This window comes from Drosophila persimilis, unplaced genomic scaffold, assembly GCF_003286085.1.
Source record: "Drosophila persimilis strain 14011-0111.01,24,50 unplaced genomic scaffold, DperRS2 tig00000579-arrow-pilon, whole genome shotgun sequence".
Lineage (NCBI taxonomy): Eukaryota > Metazoa > Arthropoda > Insecta > Diptera > Drosophilidae > Drosophila > Drosophila persimilis.
Window position 1 is genome coordinate 414,872 of NW_020825322.1, and position 16,822 is coordinate 431,693.

General features: G+C 48.0%; 3 protein-coding genes across 3 annotated transcripts; 2 read left to right on the plus strand and 1 right to left on the minus strand.

Annotated features, from left to right (window-relative positions):
• The first annotated feature begins 261 nt into the window (after window positions 1-261).
• On the plus strand, window positions 262-1,594 carry LOC6598304 (NADH dehydrogenase (ubiquinone) complex I, assembly factor 6 homolog). Its single transcript, XM_002023470.2, has 4 exons — window positions 262-436; window positions 497-611; window positions 677-1,302; window positions 1,360-1,594. Exons 1-4 carry the CDS (start codon window positions 276-278, stop codon window positions 1,439-1,441), a joined length of 984 nt encoding a protein of 327 aa, XP_002023506.1. The 5' UTR covers window positions 262-275; the 3' UTR covers window positions 1,442-1,594.
• Window positions 1,595-2,611: 1,017 nt separating this feature from the next.
• On the plus strand, window positions 2,612-8,897 carry LOC6598303 (poly(A) RNA polymerase gld-2 homolog B). The gene is made up of 8 exons (XM_026990526.1): window positions 2,612-3,627; window positions 3,687-5,122; window positions 6,094-6,472; window positions 6,532-6,802; window positions 6,869-7,012; window positions 7,068-7,377; window positions 7,457-7,873; window positions 8,510-8,897. Exons 1-8 carry the CDS (start codon window positions 2,779-2,781, stop codon window positions 8,511-8,513), a joined length of 3,810 nt encoding a protein of 1,269 aa, XP_026846327.1. The 5' UTR covers window positions 2,612-2,778; the 3' UTR covers window positions 8,514-8,897.
• Window positions 8,898-10,636: 1,739 nt separating this feature from the next.
• LOC6598302 (regulator of nonsense transcripts 1 homolog) lies at window positions 10,637-15,345 on the minus strand. Its single transcript, XM_002023468.2, has 3 exons — window positions 14,946-15,345; window positions 11,323-14,742; window positions 10,637-11,263 (listed from the first exon to the last, which is right to left on the minus strand). The coding sequence occupies exons 1-3, from the start codon at window positions 15,111-15,113 to the stop codon at window positions 11,222-11,224; spliced, it is 3,630 nt and encodes a 1,209-aa protein (XP_002023504.2). The 5' UTR covers window positions 15,114-15,345; the 3' UTR covers window positions 10,637-11,221.
• Window positions 15,346-16,822: the final 1,477 nt, after the last annotated feature.

The following is a 16,822-nucleotide window of genomic DNA, read 5'->3' on the forward strand; positions in this document are numbered from 1 at the left end:
TAGCCATACGGTTTTCGAAACGTTTTTTTTGGTTCTGGCTTTACCAAATTTACTCAAACTAATGTTTAAACTTAAAACAATAAACTGCTTAGTTTATATTATTAAATGCGAATTAAAGATTCTTCTGAATAATAAAAATGGAATTTGAATATAAAAGAAATCTCTAGAAAATGTTTTCTGGCGTTTACGAGCACTTTCTGCTAGCAGCGATCTGGCAACACTGCACCCGGACATCTGTTCCATCGACGAAGAAGAAGGGGCAGCAGCGGTAACAGATGAGGCGCCTGGTACGAAATTGGAATAACCAATTGTTACTTAATGCAAGTACTGGACAATGTCTCGCCGCCAAGTGCGCGAGTGGCCAGCCGGCTAGGACAGAGCCCGTCGAGCCAGATAAGAATGGATTCGGCTCCAAGTACTGCATGGGCCTGGTAGAGTAAGTTGGAATTACGTGGGCACTCGAGGATTGTCTGCTGTAACTATCTCTTGTCCCTAGGAAATATGACTATGAAAACTATTTGAGCACCTTGCTGCTGCCGCGGGAACTGCGTCGAGCTGCCTTTGCCCTGCGTGCCTTTAACGTTGAGGTCTCTCGGTCAGTCAGCGGACACGTAAGTTGTGTTTGCCATTTCTTGGGTAACCATCAGCTCTAAGGGCCTTCTCTACCACTCCATAGCAAATAGAGCCGCAAATTGCAAAGCTGCGTCTCAAGTTCTGGTACGATTCCATAGACAAATGCTTCGAGCTGGACTCCCAGCAGTCTTATGTGAAGGACCAGCCAGTTCTGCGGGAATTAAAGCACGCCGTAGGGACCCGCAAGCTCAACAAAATCTATCTGCGTCGCCTGGTCACGGCCCGCGAGCGTCCTCCCAATCAGGCGTTCGAATCGATGCGGGAACTGGAAGAATACGCTGAGCAGGCTTTTTCTTCCCTGCTGCATCTGCTGGTGGAGGTGAGCGGCGCTAAAGACCTGCAAGTCGATCATGCTGCCTCCCATCTGGGCAAGGCTCAGGGCATAGCCACCCTGTTGAGGGCCATACCACATGCGGGACGTCAGCAGGCGGTCTGTGTGCCCCTCGAAGTGCTTGTACGGCACGGGGTCAGTCAGGAGCGCATATTGCGCAGCAAGAGTGACGACAAGGGCGTAGAGGAATGCATCTTCGAGGTGGCCAGTGCGGCCAATACACATCTGAAGCTGGCCCGGCAGCTGCGCGATCAAGTGCCGCGTCCGGTGCGCAAGATCTTTCTGTCCGCCGTGGCCACCGATGGTTACCTGGAGCGACTGCGACGCGCTGATTTTCTGTAAGTCCTTAAGTCTATCCTATTTGTTCCTCCTCGTCAACTTGCATTTCTTTCCAGGCTTACCCACAAAGGTTGTGTGGGACGTGACACCATGCTGCCGGCCCGCCTCTTCTGGAATAGCCTGTTGAATCGATACTGATTATACCCCTTAGCCTCTGTCAGGAGTTAGTTATAGTTTAAATAAGCCTGAAGCCAAATTGTTAAACTACCTAAATTTGCTATTTTGCAGCAGAAGGAGGTACTAAAAGTTCACAAAAAAGGTTAATAATAAATGAATGATTGTGAAAGGAAATGCAGTCGAATTTCTCTTTTACGAGCTTCCACACAACGAAGTTTTTAGTATAACGAATTTATTTCTGCAAAAATTAATTCTATTGAGATTCGCTATATGGAAGCTCGCATAATTGAGCAATTTGCTTGAATTTTAATGCTGGCGCCAATACGGATAGAATATACAATTATAACAATATCGATAACAGATCGCGGAAACGTTTGTGCGATATCCCCATCATTTACATTCGATGGCTTAGTTGGTTTAAAGCGGGTCGGAGCGAAAATTTTAGATTTTATAAATGTTTGATTTGATGTGGCAATTGTGTATTAGAAAAATCCCATCCCATGAAAAACAAAAACGGAGCAGTGTGAACCAGACGACGACGCACAACAAGAAATAGCACCGTTTTGGCCAGGCCCGCGTAAATGATAAATTATAAAATTCATATATTTTTGGCAAAGTAAGGATCTGCGGCCCAGCCCCCGCGCGCTTGTGTTTGTTTCATTCGCTTACACCGCACCTCCTACTCCAAGCAGAATTACCGCTTAGCGTTTCTTCATTTTGTATGTAACGGCACTTTGTGGTGCCGCGTCTTTGCACACAACGCTACGGAACGAGATAGAACGATAGAAGAAGGAGAGGAGTCAGGAAGAGGATAGACAAAACGAAAACAGTGCGTGTGCATGTGTATGTGTGTGAATGCCATTTGCAGCACACTTGAAATCTAACGGTACCCGTACGTACACTGGCGGGCGTAAAACAAGTGACGGTCAATAAAAATTATATTTTTCCTCCAAAAATCGAACAGATCTGAAATGAAAATTATTATAATAAAAAAGCAATTATAAAATACACAAAAAAAAATATTTAAAAAAAAAAAAACAAATAATATATATGTAAAATAATTATCCACAACATAAAAAAAACACAAAAAAGCAAGGAAAAAAATATTAAAATATATTTATTACAAAAAAAGAAAGAAAAAACTAAAATATTTTACACTTAACTTAAAAAAAAAAAACAAAAAACCAAAAACATAGTCCTTAAGCCAACACACACAAAAAAGCAGTTCGTGCTGGGATCCCAATTTTATTCCACAAAAGAAAAGAAAGGAAAACCACGAAACGATACCACTGCTTCTAGCCCCACCCACGGAACGAACATAAGGGTATCCCCTAATGTATGCCACCCAAAGAGACGACATGAAGATCTTTGTCGCCGCAGAAGTAGCCGCCGCCGACGCTGCCACGAGCACCGCTGCCACCGCTGGGTGCAGCGCACTGCCCGTGCAGCAGCAGCGAGAATTCCGTCCTGGCTCCAATCTGAAGTACAACGGAAAATACAACAACAAGACATCGAATCTGCTGAGGCAGGTGACGAGCTACCACAACAGCATCACTAGCATAAATGGCCTCAACGAGGCCGCCAGCAACACTAAAAATCAACAGCATCAGCAGCAGCAGAAACCACAGATGCTCTATACGAATCACAGTCACTCGTTGGCCAGAAAGAAATATTTTGGTAGTAACAGCAATTTACAGCAGCAGCAGCAGCAGCAATCGTCCTACTACCAACAGCAGCAGCAACAGCAGCAAAATCTTAACAACAATAATTTGTTAATGAAAAATCAAAATATAATACAGCAACAAATGTCCGACTGCAAGCTGAGTGATGGCAATAATAACAATAATAGCCAGAAAACATCAAGCAAATGGCTGAACAACAACAACAAGAAACGCAGCTCTCCCTCCACATCCATAGAGTCGACATCGTCGTATTATCGCAGCAGTCCCGATTCCTCAACGGAGGCCTCCTCAACCACAACCACAGCGGCCACAAGTCTCTGCAGCAATAGCTCTAGCTCTACCAGTCCCAACGAGGATGCAGAGACTGGTGAAACGGGGGAAGGGAAGCAGCTAGCAGGAGCAGCAGCAGCAGCATCAGCAGCAGGAGCTGGAGAGAGCCTGAAGGCAGCGAGACCACCCCGGCAGCAGCCATTGAGCTTCTGGAAGACCAACTATCCACAGCAGCCCACCAATCAAATGAAGAATGTGAGTAAAGCTCCTTAAACGAGAATAAATTTCACTTTCTAATTTCCGTTCTCAAGCAGCAAGTGGGAATGACTGTGGCCAGCCAGAAGGAGGCACTGGCTGTGGAACAGCAACAACAGCAGCAGCAACAGCAACAGCAGGGACTGTCCTACGACCAGAGACGCAACTCTGGGGGTGGATATCAGCAACATCAGCAAAACTATTATCAATATTATTATCCACAGCCCAAGCAGCTGACAATAGCCTCGTTTTTGCAAAAGGAACTCCTGCCGGAAGCCAACAGCAGCAGCAACAACAACAGCAACACCAACAGCACCGACAAAAACAGCGGCAGCAACAACAGCTTTGGCAGGCATCCAGCAACAGGAGGAGGAGGAGCAGGAGCAGGGAGCGGTGGCTACCAACAGCATCGCTATAGGAATGCACAATACCTCTATCAGCATTACCAGCAGCAGGCGCAGGCGCAGCAGCAGCAGCAGCATGCCCAACAGCAGCAGCAGCAGCAGCAGCATGGGACTAGCACCCATTTTCGGCGTAAGCACAGCGACAATCATGGGAACAACAACAAGAAAATGCACTACAGTTCCGAAAGCATCGTTGGCCCTCAAAAGTCCATTGAGATATTGCCCAGTAGCAATTTCAATGCAATGCATCGACGCATTCAGGGCGGGAATGGCGGGAAGAATGGATACTACCAGCATCACTACCATGCGGTGATCGGTGAGAGTGGGGGGGCGGCAACCACGCCGACCAGCTACGAGCATCAGAATCTGTACAATCTCACCTACGTAAATGTGGATAAGGATGCCTGCAGCGAAGGAGCAGCAGCCAAAATAGGAGGAGGAAAAGCCGCAGCAGCAGCAGCTACCACAGCTCCTGGCGGGGCCCCGACAACTGTTATCTCACCGGCCGCTGGGAAACTGTCGCTGCTGTCGAAGCCAAGCATCACCCTAACAACGGCCTCGTCACCGTCTGTACTGGGCACCACCGCACCAGTGGCCATTCCTGTGGCCAGGAATATGTTTGTGCCCCCGCCGCCACTGCCGTTGGCCCTGCTCTCGCCGATGGATAGCAGTGGCCACAGCCATTCGCCGGGCACAACGCCCACCAATATGATAAGCTGCGCCCAGCTGGACGAGGCCATCACAGCGGCGGCTGCCAGCGGAACGGCCACGGGCGAACAGCAGGCGGCGGCTAGCCACAGTCCCAACTTTCCTTCAGGTGTGCCATTCCTCATCCAGCAGCAGCCGCCACCGCCACACAGCCTCAAGGGACAGCCGCCACAGCAGCTGTTCTTTCACTTTGGCGAGGCGTATGCCAATCCGGCACCTCCGCCGCCACCGCCTGCTGGAGTGTGGCCGCATCCAAGCTCCCCCTGCTACCCACCCACTGTGTCGCCCCACAGCGTGCCTGGACACCGCTCCGTTTCGCCTACCCTGTCCTCCAACTCCTCCTCCCTCGGGAGTGAGTCCCATTGGAGTAGCAACAGCAGCCGGTGAGTCGGTCTCAAAAAACAACACGTTCTATTCCTCAAATATAAATGCATAAAAAAGGCTGAAAGCTGCAGAAGGAGGAAGGCCGTAGCTCGTAGGGTCCTTCGAGGACCTGGAGCTGGGGAGACCGCTACTCATTACAAAGGCCTGGCCGCGGGATGGTTTAGAGGATTATTTAGAGGACCATCACATTGGTTAGATCTGTCTCCGAGTTACCTCGACTGCGGTCGAGCCGCCCGATAACCCCCAAGCCTCGCTAATCAAATCGAATTTCAATCGATAGAAATGAAAAGAAAGGGGTCTTTCAATCGCGCTTTATGCAGAATAATTTATGCGAAATAAGAAATAAGAATTAAGAACATTTTCCAAGAAAAACCAAGTATTTGGGATACTATTGCGAATCAATTTGTAGTCGAGTGAACGCTTGGTATACATTTTTAAGGCCAGAATCGATTGGCGGTACCCGATTCAGGTTATGTTAGGTTATAGTGAAAGCTCGGAAGAATTCCCATCCCTGGCTTGAAATGTCCGTGAGGAAAAAGGCCCCAAGAAGCCGCGGTCTACGATTTGCCAAAGCCGGGCAATGCCAGAACCGACTTCTCCCCTTCCTCGTCCCTTCAAGTTCTGCTGAAGTCACTGTGAGGGATTAAGAGTCTGCAGGCGTTTTTGTGTCAATCTACCAGGGTCCCGTGATGCCTCTGCTCTGCCGAGCGGTTTGCTGTCATCGCCTGTTGACATTTCTCCCCGATCCAAGTAGGCCCCAAAAATGCACTAGAAACAGAGAATTTTAGCACAAGCGAAAGTGAATTCTGTCTTAAAGAGTAGGCTTCGACTTGGTTATAGTTGATTCTAACGCAAACCGAGTCAGTAAAATCAGTTTTTCTTTATTCGTTGAACTGTGCGGATCGTGACTAGAAAAAAGTTTTTTTTTGCTGCTTTATAAACATAGATTTAAATTGTGTTTAATGTTTAGATTGATAGGTCCGTCGCTATCCCCGTCGCAGCGCGCTGCTGCCTCAAACGCCGGAACAGCCGTACACCACCGGGCACATATGCACGGCCACAATATGAACGTCGCTGGCGCCGCTTTTAACCCATCGCTGTCGCATCATGTACCGACATCGCCAATATCCAGTAACCTTCCCTGGTACGAGGTCATCTTGCCGCCAGATCGCTTCCTGACACAAGCGCGCAACATGGAGCTGACCGTGCAGCCAGAGGAACTTCTTTGCAACTCCAAATTCGACAAGCTGTCGATGCAGATATGGGAGCGCTTCCTTCGAGCCCAGCAGACCACAAGAAAATTCAAGATTAAGATGCGTCTGTGGCGCTTTCTATTGCTATGGATGGCCGTGAGTACACCAGAGCACACAAACGCATTTGAAAGTACAATGTTCTACCAATTTTTTAGCCAATGTTTGCCAAGTATCGCATTTGGCTGGTGGGCTCGACCATCACTGGCTTTGGCACGGATACATCCGACATTGATATGTGCCTGCTGGGCGGGCCACCGCATTTGCATTCGCATCATCGGCTGCACCATTATCAGCAGCACCAGCACCAGCATCAAGGGCAGAATGCCCATCCACATGCACATCACTATCAAAGCGATATGCAGAATGAGAAGCGTGCGGAGGCATTGATGATTCTGAATCTGTTCCAGTCTGTGCTCAGGAAGACAGGTAAGTAAACACCCGCAACAGCAGCGGTGGCAGCACCAGTCTCTAAGAAAGTGTGTCCTTTTGTAGTTGTCTTTCGTGATTTCAATTTGATTGAGGCGCGTGTTCCAATATTGCGCTTCAAGGATATACTCAATGAGATTGAAGTGGATTTGAATTTTAATAATTGCGTGGGAATCATGAACACCTATCTGTTACAACTGTATGCACAGCGTAAGTCACACCCACAATAGATGATACACCTCTAATGGCTGTTTTGGTCCTTTAGTTGATTGGCGCACACGTCCTTTGGTTGTTGTGGTGAAGCTATGGGCCCAATATCATGACATAAACGATGCCAAACGCATGACCATTTCCAGCTATTCGCTGGTATTGATGGTCCTACACTATCTACAGAATGGCTGCACCCCCCACGTGCTGCCCTGTTTGCAGACACTATATCCGGAAAAGTTTCAGCTCGGGCAGCAGGATTGCTTCGATTTGAACCTGATCGAAACCATCGATCCGTATCCCACACAAAACCATCAGACGCTCGGAGAGCTATTTCAAGGATTCTTCAAGTACTACAGCTGCTTTGAGTGAGTTGTGTGATCGATTTGATCGATGCTTGTTTTGAAAATATCATATGTATTATCTGTGCTTTTTGGTTTCTTTTAGCTTTCGCAACCATGCCATTTCGGTGCGCACCGGCGGCGTTCTGCCAGTGTCTGCCTGTCGCCTGGCCAAGAGCAATAAGAATGATGCCTACCAGTGGAAGGAGCTGAATATTGAGGAGCCATTCGATCTATCGAACACGGCACGTTCTGTCTACGATTTTGCCACATTTGAGCGTGTCAAGGCCACCTTCGTGGCCTCAGCCCGTGCCGTGGAGCAGACGCTGGATATTAACTCAGTGTTTAGTCCCTTTTTCTTGGGAAATCAATTTGCAAATCAGCCACAATATAGCCATGGCCATGCCCAGGGCCAGTCACGCGGTGCTGGAGGAGGAGGAGCTGGAGCTGGAGGATCCACCTCTGCTGCTACTGCAGCTGGCAGAAACAACCACATCAACACCAACATGTCGCCGACCTCTGGGTGGGTATATAATCGTATTGGGATGGCCTTCCGTGGCCGGCCTCTCGGCGGAGGACGATCTGCAGCTGCAGTTCGCAACAGACACAGGAATAAAAACAAAAATATCTCGCCGATAACTGGGGGGGAACGTAACCGTAATGTGATACGTCCCGTTAATGTTGCCAATGTTATTGTGAATGCTATACCTACACGTTATATTTTCATGTAATTTCTTTAAATGTGATGCATGAACAATATTCCTTATAAGATCCTTGTAAAACCAAAGCCATTCAATAGTCAATGATAGGATAGGGGGATGCCACTTGTAGGGTAGTAGATATGATACTTGTATTTATGCTGAAGAGTAGCTGCTATAATAACAATTTAAGGAAACCCCTTTATAAGAACAGAAATTTTATAGCCACACTCCACACTGTTTTTATGTCCATCTGTAGGGTATTATACGGAACCGCAGCTTATTTTCTAACTAAAGATACAAAATATGTGATATTGCAATCGATGGCAGGGTTAAAAAGACTATATTTTTATGTTTGATGTTTGATGTTGTCTCGTCTTGTAATTAGATACCAAAGCACTCGTCCAGCAGCGAACAAACACAACATTTTTTTAACACACATAAATCTCATCTTTTTGCAGATAAAAACACTTAAAAACTCTCCATAATTGGAAAAACAACACCAACAAACAAACAAAATTCATGTATTAAAAAAAAATTTTGTAAATTATTATTCAAAGATTTTCGGGACTCCTCAAGCAACGCAAAGCGATCTGAAAGAATTATTGCCTCTGTGTTTCCCGCATATCCTTTGAATTTTAATCGCTCATATTTCGTTAAATGTTATTCTCACCACCCCTTTCATTATTTATACTGTTATACACAAAAATGTTAATGCAAATAATTCCAATTCAAATTATTGTAAACACACCACCACGTGGAGCCATAGTCCCGCTCCGATGGCATGTCTTACTCTTTTTAAATGTCATCCGAAACTGTTCCAATCCAAATAAACACAAAAACACCGAACGAAGTCTTGATTATTGGAATTACAGAGGGAAGAAAGAGGAGGCCCAGTACGTAGCCTTCAAAGGCATACAGTCCAAAAGGAACACCTGATCGGAAGGGTCCTGTAGAGGCCATGCAGAATGTTCTCTTAATGGCTATGTGGCAATAAATGGGTTTTTTATTTCCAAAATCTACAGAAAAACCTATCATACTGGGCGGTCCACTGCAACCGCTGATCCTTTTTCGTAGTTTTATCTACAGAAAGGTTGAATCCCTAAAAGGTTGTACATCTCGACTGTGAATCTTATACTCATTTTGAACACAAACCTACCACCGATCGCCGAGAGCACGCTTCTTGAAGCGTGGATATGCAACGACTCCACCATCAAGTGGCCCAAGCGACACTCGCAGAAGGCTGTTATGCGCGGATCCACCAGGCAGGAACGCAGACATCCTGCGACCGAGGGGCGAAAGTGCAGGAAAGATGTATGATATTCGAGGAAAATGAAATCCGGCTCCTTTGCTGACTTCAGTTGCAGGTTTCTTGAGGAGGAGTCGCCATGTTGAACTTTCCTCTAAAACCGAACAATGTAGAGCTATTGAAAGTACCTCTCTTTTTTTCAGAGATCAAACCCAACCAAATCCAATAGAAATAGCACACAGTCGTTTTTGGTTTTGTCGCAAATAAAAATTGTAATTATTTATTGAAATGTTTCTTTTTGCCCGCCGAAAACAACAATAAAATGCATTATTGAAATACAACCATTTTATTGTGTGCTTTCTTCTGGGTCCGTTACATATTTGTTTTTCTGTTTTCAATTTTCTTGTTTTTTTTTTTGTTGGGGGGTGGAACGAATCAACTTCACCTGCTCTTTTTTTATGTAGTAGAAAAAATATACCATCATCCATTCATCTATATCGTTTTAAAAACAACAATCGCATCGCACAACAGGGGTTTTGCATATTTCGTTTCGTGCAAAAACTCTGTAGTCTCTGTGTCCTCCACTCCATCCAGATCCGATTTGGTCGCTCGGTCCGGTCCGGTCCACACCTGTCTTTGTTCCGTTCCTGATCCTGCGGCGCTTTGTGTGGGTTGATTCGGTTCGGGTGTTTTGTGGGGTTGGTTGGGGAGGGGGGGCGGGGGGGTGGGGTGTTGTTGGAAGATCACACACGCTTATCCTATAGATAATCATCATCATTTCCGTCTGTACCGTTTGACGTCGGATGTGTTTTCGTTTTTTGTTTTATTTATTTTTTGGCAGCCTATGATTTTGTTTTTGGGGCCGCCAGCGTTCCCATGTGATTGAAAATTTTGCTTAACCATCGACTATCTAGGTATTTCCTGATTTGTTATTGCTTTTTGTTTGTTTGTTTGAAATTGTTTTTAGTTTTTTCTTTCTTTAGTTTCTTCTTTTCTATAAAAAGTATCTTTCTGTGTGGGTGTGGGGGGGTGTGTCTGTGTGTGTGTGTGTCTGGGGCAACGAATGCATACAGAATTCAAAGATCTACAAAGTGTGTACAACAGAAAGGCTTGAATGGTTTTTGTGAGTGTAAGTTTTTTGGGATAGAAGGGGAGCTGAAGAAGAATTGTACTGAAGGTGAGCCGCAACAAAAAACTCGTGTTGCAATTCGTGTCCTTAAGGCGGGTTTTCGGGGGCTCCACGCAAAGAGTCCGCCGTGGAGCAGTTTTGTGTATAAAAACGAAAAACCCTGCCATTCGACAGGGCATCGGCAACATCATCAACATCCATTATCATCCATTTTTGTGTACGCAAGTGTACCGGGGGGGTGTTGGCGGGCGTGTGGGTGGGCAAGGTCCTCTGTATGGCCCACATTTGTGTGTTTGTGGCCTGCCCCCATCTGCTTTTCGGGCGCGTTTTGTCGTTAACGTCGCCGCCAGTGTCTGCTGCAGCAGTTTCTCAGATCCGGTCCGTCTCCGTGGCAATACTCCCCATATTATTGGAGCGCTGCGGCGGCCGCTGTGTCTGCTTTCCTCTCTGTTTGTCTGCTTTCCCCCAAATTCGGTGTCTCACTTCTATGGTGTGTGTGTGTGTGTGTGTGTGGTGTCGTCCGTCTCTTGGCTTTTCCACTCTGAATCATGGTGTGCCCAAAAGATGTTCTAAGTATCCGGTTTGTCGTTTTCTTCTCCTGTTTTTCTCTCCTGCTTTTGCGCTTTCTGCTGCCTGCAGCTGCTGCCTTTTGCTCCTGCTCCTGCATTTGATTGATGTCGTCCAAAAAACTGAGTGTTTTTGTTCTTTCTGTTCTTGTTGTTTCGTGTGTGTTTTTCCCTGGTAATTTCTGGTATTCATTCGTCTGTGGGTCTTGTTGCTCCTCTTGCCGGATTCTCAATAAGGCTGCGAGAACTGATTCAAACTGCGTTCGCCCGACTGCAACAAAACGAAGAAAACTGTACCTCTCTTCCTTAATCAATCAATCAATCACATACCACACTGAAGGACACATCTTGGGAGAGCAATCCATCCATTTGGGAGATCTGCCCATAATCCTGTGACATCTCTGGCTGCTGTGACAGCGTATAGCCACCGGGCTGGGTCATCTGCAGGGACATCGATGCCGGCTGCTGGCTGAAGGGTGTCCCAGTGCTGACGGACTGTGCCAGATCCGCTCCACGGTTCTTTGGGAACTTCTTCTTGCTGCCCCCGCCGCCCAAGTGGTTGCTGCTGCTGGCTGAACCGTTGCCAACGTTGGGCCCAGGATTGGGTCCATTGCCGGGGCCCCCAGTCATGGCGAAATTACCTCCCGTCGACGATGGGGGCGGCGGCAGGCCACGGTTCTGCTTGGCCGCCGATATGGCCTGCTGATGCTGATTGTAGAACCGCGGCGGCAGATTGCTCATGTTCATGAACATGCCCACTGGCACGGGCATGTTGTTGAGGGCGGCCGCTCCATGCTCGTTCGATATATAGCTAATCGAATCGTGTTGCATGAGAGGCTGCTGGGCGTTGGTCCAATTGTTGCCGGTTCCGGCACCTCCGCTACCCGCAGAGATGCTGTTTGAAGCGTTTCCATAGTTGTTGTTGCCATTCCCTCCTCCTCCGTTGCCATTGCCGCCGGCTCCTCCTCCGCCTAGGGCTGGCGCCATGGAACCAGCACTGCCGATGCTGCTGGGAGCCCCATACCCCAGGGGGGAGCTATGATAGGGACTCCCGAAATGGCCACCGTTCTGATGCTGATGCCCCTGATTGGAGGCGGAGGCGATGGGACGGCTCTGATTGTAGGAGCCGCTGCGATCGTAGACAGACCCAGGGACCATCACCTCCTTGGCATCGGCCACCATTGTGGACATAAAATGGGCGCCCATGTTCATGGTATTCACGAGCTTCTTGGGCTTCTGGAAGTGGATGAGGGACTCCTTGAGGTTGTTCAGTGAGCCCTCGACCAGCACCTTGCGATCCTTGTAAAAGTTGAGCAGATGATTCCACAGCTGTTGCTTGGCCAGGACCTTGGGATTACCGACAATGATGATGCCGTACTTGGCACGGGTCAGGGCCACATTCAGGCGTCGCGGATCGTTAAGGAATCCAATGCCCTGACGCTCATTGGATCGCACACACGACATAATGATGATGTCCTTCTCGCGCCCCTGGAACGCATCCACGCTGGCAATCTCAATCTCCTGGTAGAGGCGCGAGTGAAGGCTGCCCTGATACTGCATGTACTGCACCAGATACGCCCGCTGTCCCTCGTAGGGGGTGATGATGCCGATCTGTTCGGGCTTGACGCCCGCCTTCAGGAAGCGCGTCGTAATCTTCTCCACATTGGCCGCCTCGGTGCGATTGAGAAACGATGTGCCCGAGCCGGCAATCTCCTCTTGTCCCTGGGTGACGAGGAAAAACATTGGCCTCTCCGGTTGCGGCCAGGGAAAGTCCAGCTTGAGGCGTCGATCCTCGGCGCACACGCCATTCTGCAGCGATCCCTCGTAGAAGAAGTTCGAGGGAAACTGCGACAGCTCTGGGTGCATGCGATATTGCACTTCGAGGCGAAACGGTCGTATGCCCAGCACCACCAGACGTTCGAACAAACTCTGCGAAAGGCCAGCGCGAGCGGCCTTCTTGCACATGACCACCGGCCCCAGTTGGCAGTGATCGCCGACTAGAATCAGTTGCTTGGCTCCCAGAACCACGGGCACCATGCACTCGGGCTCTGTGGACTGCATGGATTCGTCAATCAAAATGGAAGTAAATTTGATGCGCGACAAGCGGCCATCGCCGGCGCCCACGCAGGTGCAGCAGATGACGTCGGCGGCCTCCAGCAGTTGGTTTTCGGTGCCGCGCTTCAAATTACGGTAGCGCTTCTCATCCGCGGAGCTCAGCTCTCCAGTTTCGTCTTTGAGCTGCTGCAGTTTCTTCAGCTCCGTGTTGGTCTCCATGCTGCGGATCTGATTGTGCAGCGCCAGAAAGCTGACCGGACTGTCGATGGCCTCGCGGCTCTTGGCACAGACGCGTACCACCTTGAGATTGGTGCGATGGATCTTCTCTGTAAGCTGATCGACGGCCGTGTTGCTGGGCGCACACACGAGGACAGTGCCGCCGTGCTGCTTCACCAGCTGGTACACAATGGTGGCAGAGGTGACGGTCTTGCCAGTGCCAGGGGGACCTTGGATAAGGCTCAAGGGTCGCTGCAGGGCATGCTTCACGGCGTACACCTGACTGCGATTTAGGTCCGGCAAGTTGGGGGCGCTGAACAGCTTCGGCTGGGCGCCGCGGAAGAGCACATCATCGTTGGCATCGGGTCGGCCATGGCCCAGCAGGCGCGAGTAAATAAAATTCGACACTGATTGGCGGTCCATCGCAAAGGTGCGGAGGGCGCGCGTCATGCGGTCAAAGGAGGTGCACTTCCAGATAAAGTCCACCGAAAAGTTGCTGGAACACTTGACCGGGGCATTGGTGGATGACTTCAGCTCCAGGCCGATGTCGTCACCAAAATTGTCAGGCACTTTAATCACATGTCCGATCTCGTTCCACGGACTGTACATCTCGCCCACGTACCGGAGACGCAGCTCGTCGCCGTGCATCAGCTTCATGTCCGAGTCCGTTTTGGCCAGGGTGAAGTAGGCGATGGTCTTCTTGTTGAGGCCCACATCCCAGCGCACTTCGATGTTCTCCTGGGTGGCCGACTCCTTCAGCTTCTTGTCGTAGTCGGCCTCAAGGCGCACCAACGGCCCGAATGTCTTCTCGTACTGGTAGCCGTCCTCGTAGCGCAGCAGCACCTGGGAGGGCTCCGAGTCAATGCCAGGCTTCTCCAGATCCTGGAACGTGGCGTCGATGTTGTCCTTCCAGAGCTCCTCCAGCTTGTTGATCTGCGCAGCGGAAATTTGACGTGCGCGCAACTGGCCCTGCTCACTGGGCTGCTTCACCAGCCAGGGCAGAAAGCAGCGATCAGCTATCAGCGGCTTCCACTGGTCCTGATCCCAGTTCATGTCCTTCAGCGAGTTCTGGGCCGCACATGGCTGGCGGCAGAGAAGAACCACCACAGAGTCGGCCTTGGCCGGAATGAAGCCCAGGACAAAGACATTGCGGACGCCGCACGAGTAGCACTCGAGCACGGTCTCGCCCAGGGGCCCGTCGGCATGGAGCGTCACCTCACGATGCTTGGCGCGCACCAGATGATTGATGATGTGGGAGCCGGAGGTGCTGCCACGGCCGTTGCAGAACCACTTCTTGCAGTTGTTGCACATGACCACAGTGGACGGATCATGGATGCCACAGTACTTGCAGGCATGCGGCGGCAGCTCCTTCACAAACGAACCGCCATGCTCGTCGTCCTCCTCCTCGAACTGCAAGTCCCCGAGATCGTTCGTGATGCTGGCCAAACGTGGATGCATCTCTCCAACCGAGCGACGGCGCTGTATAAAGTATATATTGTGCGTGAAAGTGTTAAATATGAAAGATATATGTATAAATTGCAGACATATGTATGTATATATGTATGGAAGTGTATTAAATGTTAGTCAAAGGCCAGAGCCAGCTTTGTGACAGCTGCTGTTGCTGCTAACACACACACACACACACACACACACACATACACATACACATGCGAGACACTCACAGTTATCTCCAACAGCTCGCCCTGGGTCTGGCTCTGTGAGTTCGAGGGCATGGTGAAGTCACGGTAGTCGTACTGGGTCGGCTGCGTGTCGGCACCAGGCAGCAACTCGTTGTCGTCCATATCCAGGAACGACAGCGCCGAGCTGGGCGCATACGTGTCCACGCTCATGACGCGGTCACAGTGGCTGCTGTTCTGTGCAAAATTGTAATTGTGGCGGCGGACACGGTGTTTTCGCCGTGTTTCTGCTTCTGCTTACGCTTCTTCTTCTTGTTCTTCTTACCCTCGCACGCACCGACGACAACGACGACGGGGCCACTCGGTAGGGGCTTGCGCGCTGCTTCCGTGTGGAGTGTGGGTTTTTTGTTTTGTTGGCAGTTTTTTTTTTTTTGCTGCCCACGCGCTGTGGGAAAACCGAAAAACAAAAAAACAAAAAAAAACAAAAAGAGGGAATTGAGCGGAAAGATTTCAAGGTGATGGACCAAAAGGATTTTGCGCGTGAAATAATGCTTGCTCTATTGTCGCGGCGCGTTCAGCGTTCAGCATGCAACACGCCAGAGCCTCTATAAAAGAAGTAAATCAATGCGTTTGTGTTTGCACAATTTCTAAACTTTTTTGTTTCCGAAACGAAAGCGAACAAGTTACGTACGTAATGAAAATAAAATGAAACTATTTCCCAGTTCCCAGCTATAAATTAAAATAAATATGTCAGTTATTTATTTATTTCCGCATGCTGAGTGCAGCCAGCTAGGGATTTTTGGATAAGAATACGGTCTGATTCTCGGAAATATACCGAAATATACCGTCTCATTTTCGAAATATACCGGAAATATACCGATGGAAAATATTAGCTTAGCCCTCTTAACCCCTTTTATTTAAACAGGTGAAAACTGTTCGCAAATGACTAAAAAAACACACCCACGATTTCTTTCACCTAAACTGCGCTAAAATTCATCAAGAAGGATCGTAAATCATATTCCTCGAAAATCGTTATCGTTATGACGAACATTTTGGACGTTTTTTATTGGTCACAAAAAATGAAGACCAATTAAAAAAACGGACTGACCTGAGAAATATACCGAAATATACCGTAAATTTAACGGCGAATTATTCATATTCGTCGATTTTGATATTCGGTTTGCTCTTAACTCGCTACTACAAGACGAGATAATTTTAAGTTCTCATCTTTATTGGATTATTTATAAAATAAAGTTCAAACAAACATTTTCACTATATTTATTTGCTTACATGGCAACTACACGCTAACTACACATTTGCTACATATTAATCGTTAATCGTTCTCTGTCCATGATCAGAAATTATTTTCTTCGATTTTGATATTCAGTTTAAGGTTTAAAGAAATAAAGTCAGAGCATTAAACCTAAGTAGTCATGAAATGAAACGTCATTTGATCCTTTAAATACAAAGGAGCTTCCCAAAATGCGGTAGTAATATGTACAATTCAACGGAATGCATTTTTAATGGCTATTTTGCGAAATTTTGATTAGTTTACATGTATTTCATTACAATCAACTGTACCGACTTTCAAATATTTAACTTTATTTTTCGAATTGATGCCAAAATAACGGCTGTCTGGCCCAATGTAACTGGGGGTAAAAAGAAGAGGTATTGACAATGAGGAAAATTCCCAGCAACATTACATGTTTTTATTAACCTCACCTCACCGCGTTTGATCTGCTGAGAATGGTTAGAAGCCTTGTTAACAGTATGGTTGTTAACAATTGGGGTGCAAAATATGCGCTCTAGATTCTGGGGCCTTTTTCTGTTTTCCTTACCTTTTTTTACCTTGTAAATGGGCATCTTGTATTTTACTTAAAAATCTTCATCGTTTCAAAAATGTATTTTAAAACATGTTGCTG

Coding starts and splice junctions, on each gene's coding strand:
- LOC6598304 (XM_002023470.2), top strand. CDS start 276: ATGAGGCGCCTGGTACGAAATTGGAATAACCAATTGTTACTTAATGCA. Junction 437..496: donor TACTGCATGGGCCTGGTAGA/GTAAGTTGGAAT, acceptor TCTTGTCCCTAG/GAAATATGACTATGAAAACT. Junction 612..676: donor CTCGGTCAGTCAGCGGACAC/GTAAGTTGTGTT, acceptor ACCACTCCATAG/CAAATAGAGCCGCAAATTGC.
- LOC6598303 (XM_026990526.1), top strand. CDS start 2,779: ATGAAGATCTTTGTCGCCGCAGAAGTAGCCGCCGCCGACGCTGCCACG. Junction 3,628..3,686: donor CCACCAATCAAATGAAGAAT/GTGAGTAAAGCT, acceptor GTTCTCAAGCAG/CAAGTGGGAATGACTGTGGC. Junction 7,378..7,456: donor AAGTACTACAGCTGCTTTGA/GTGAGTTGTGTG, acceptor GGTTTCTTTTAG/CTTTCGCAACCATGCCATTT.
- LOC6598302 (XM_002023468.2), bottom strand. CDS start 15,113: ATGAGCGTGGACACGTATGCGCCCAGCTCGGCGCTGTCGTTCCTGGAT. Junction 14,743..14,945: donor GCGAGCTGTTGGAGATAACT/GTGAGTGTCTCG, acceptor TACTTTATACAG/CGCCGTCGCTCGGTTGGAGA. Junction 11,264..11,322: donor AAGATGTGTCCTTCAGTGTG/GTATGTGATTGA, acceptor GTTTTGTTGCAG/TCGGGCGAACGCAGTTTGAA.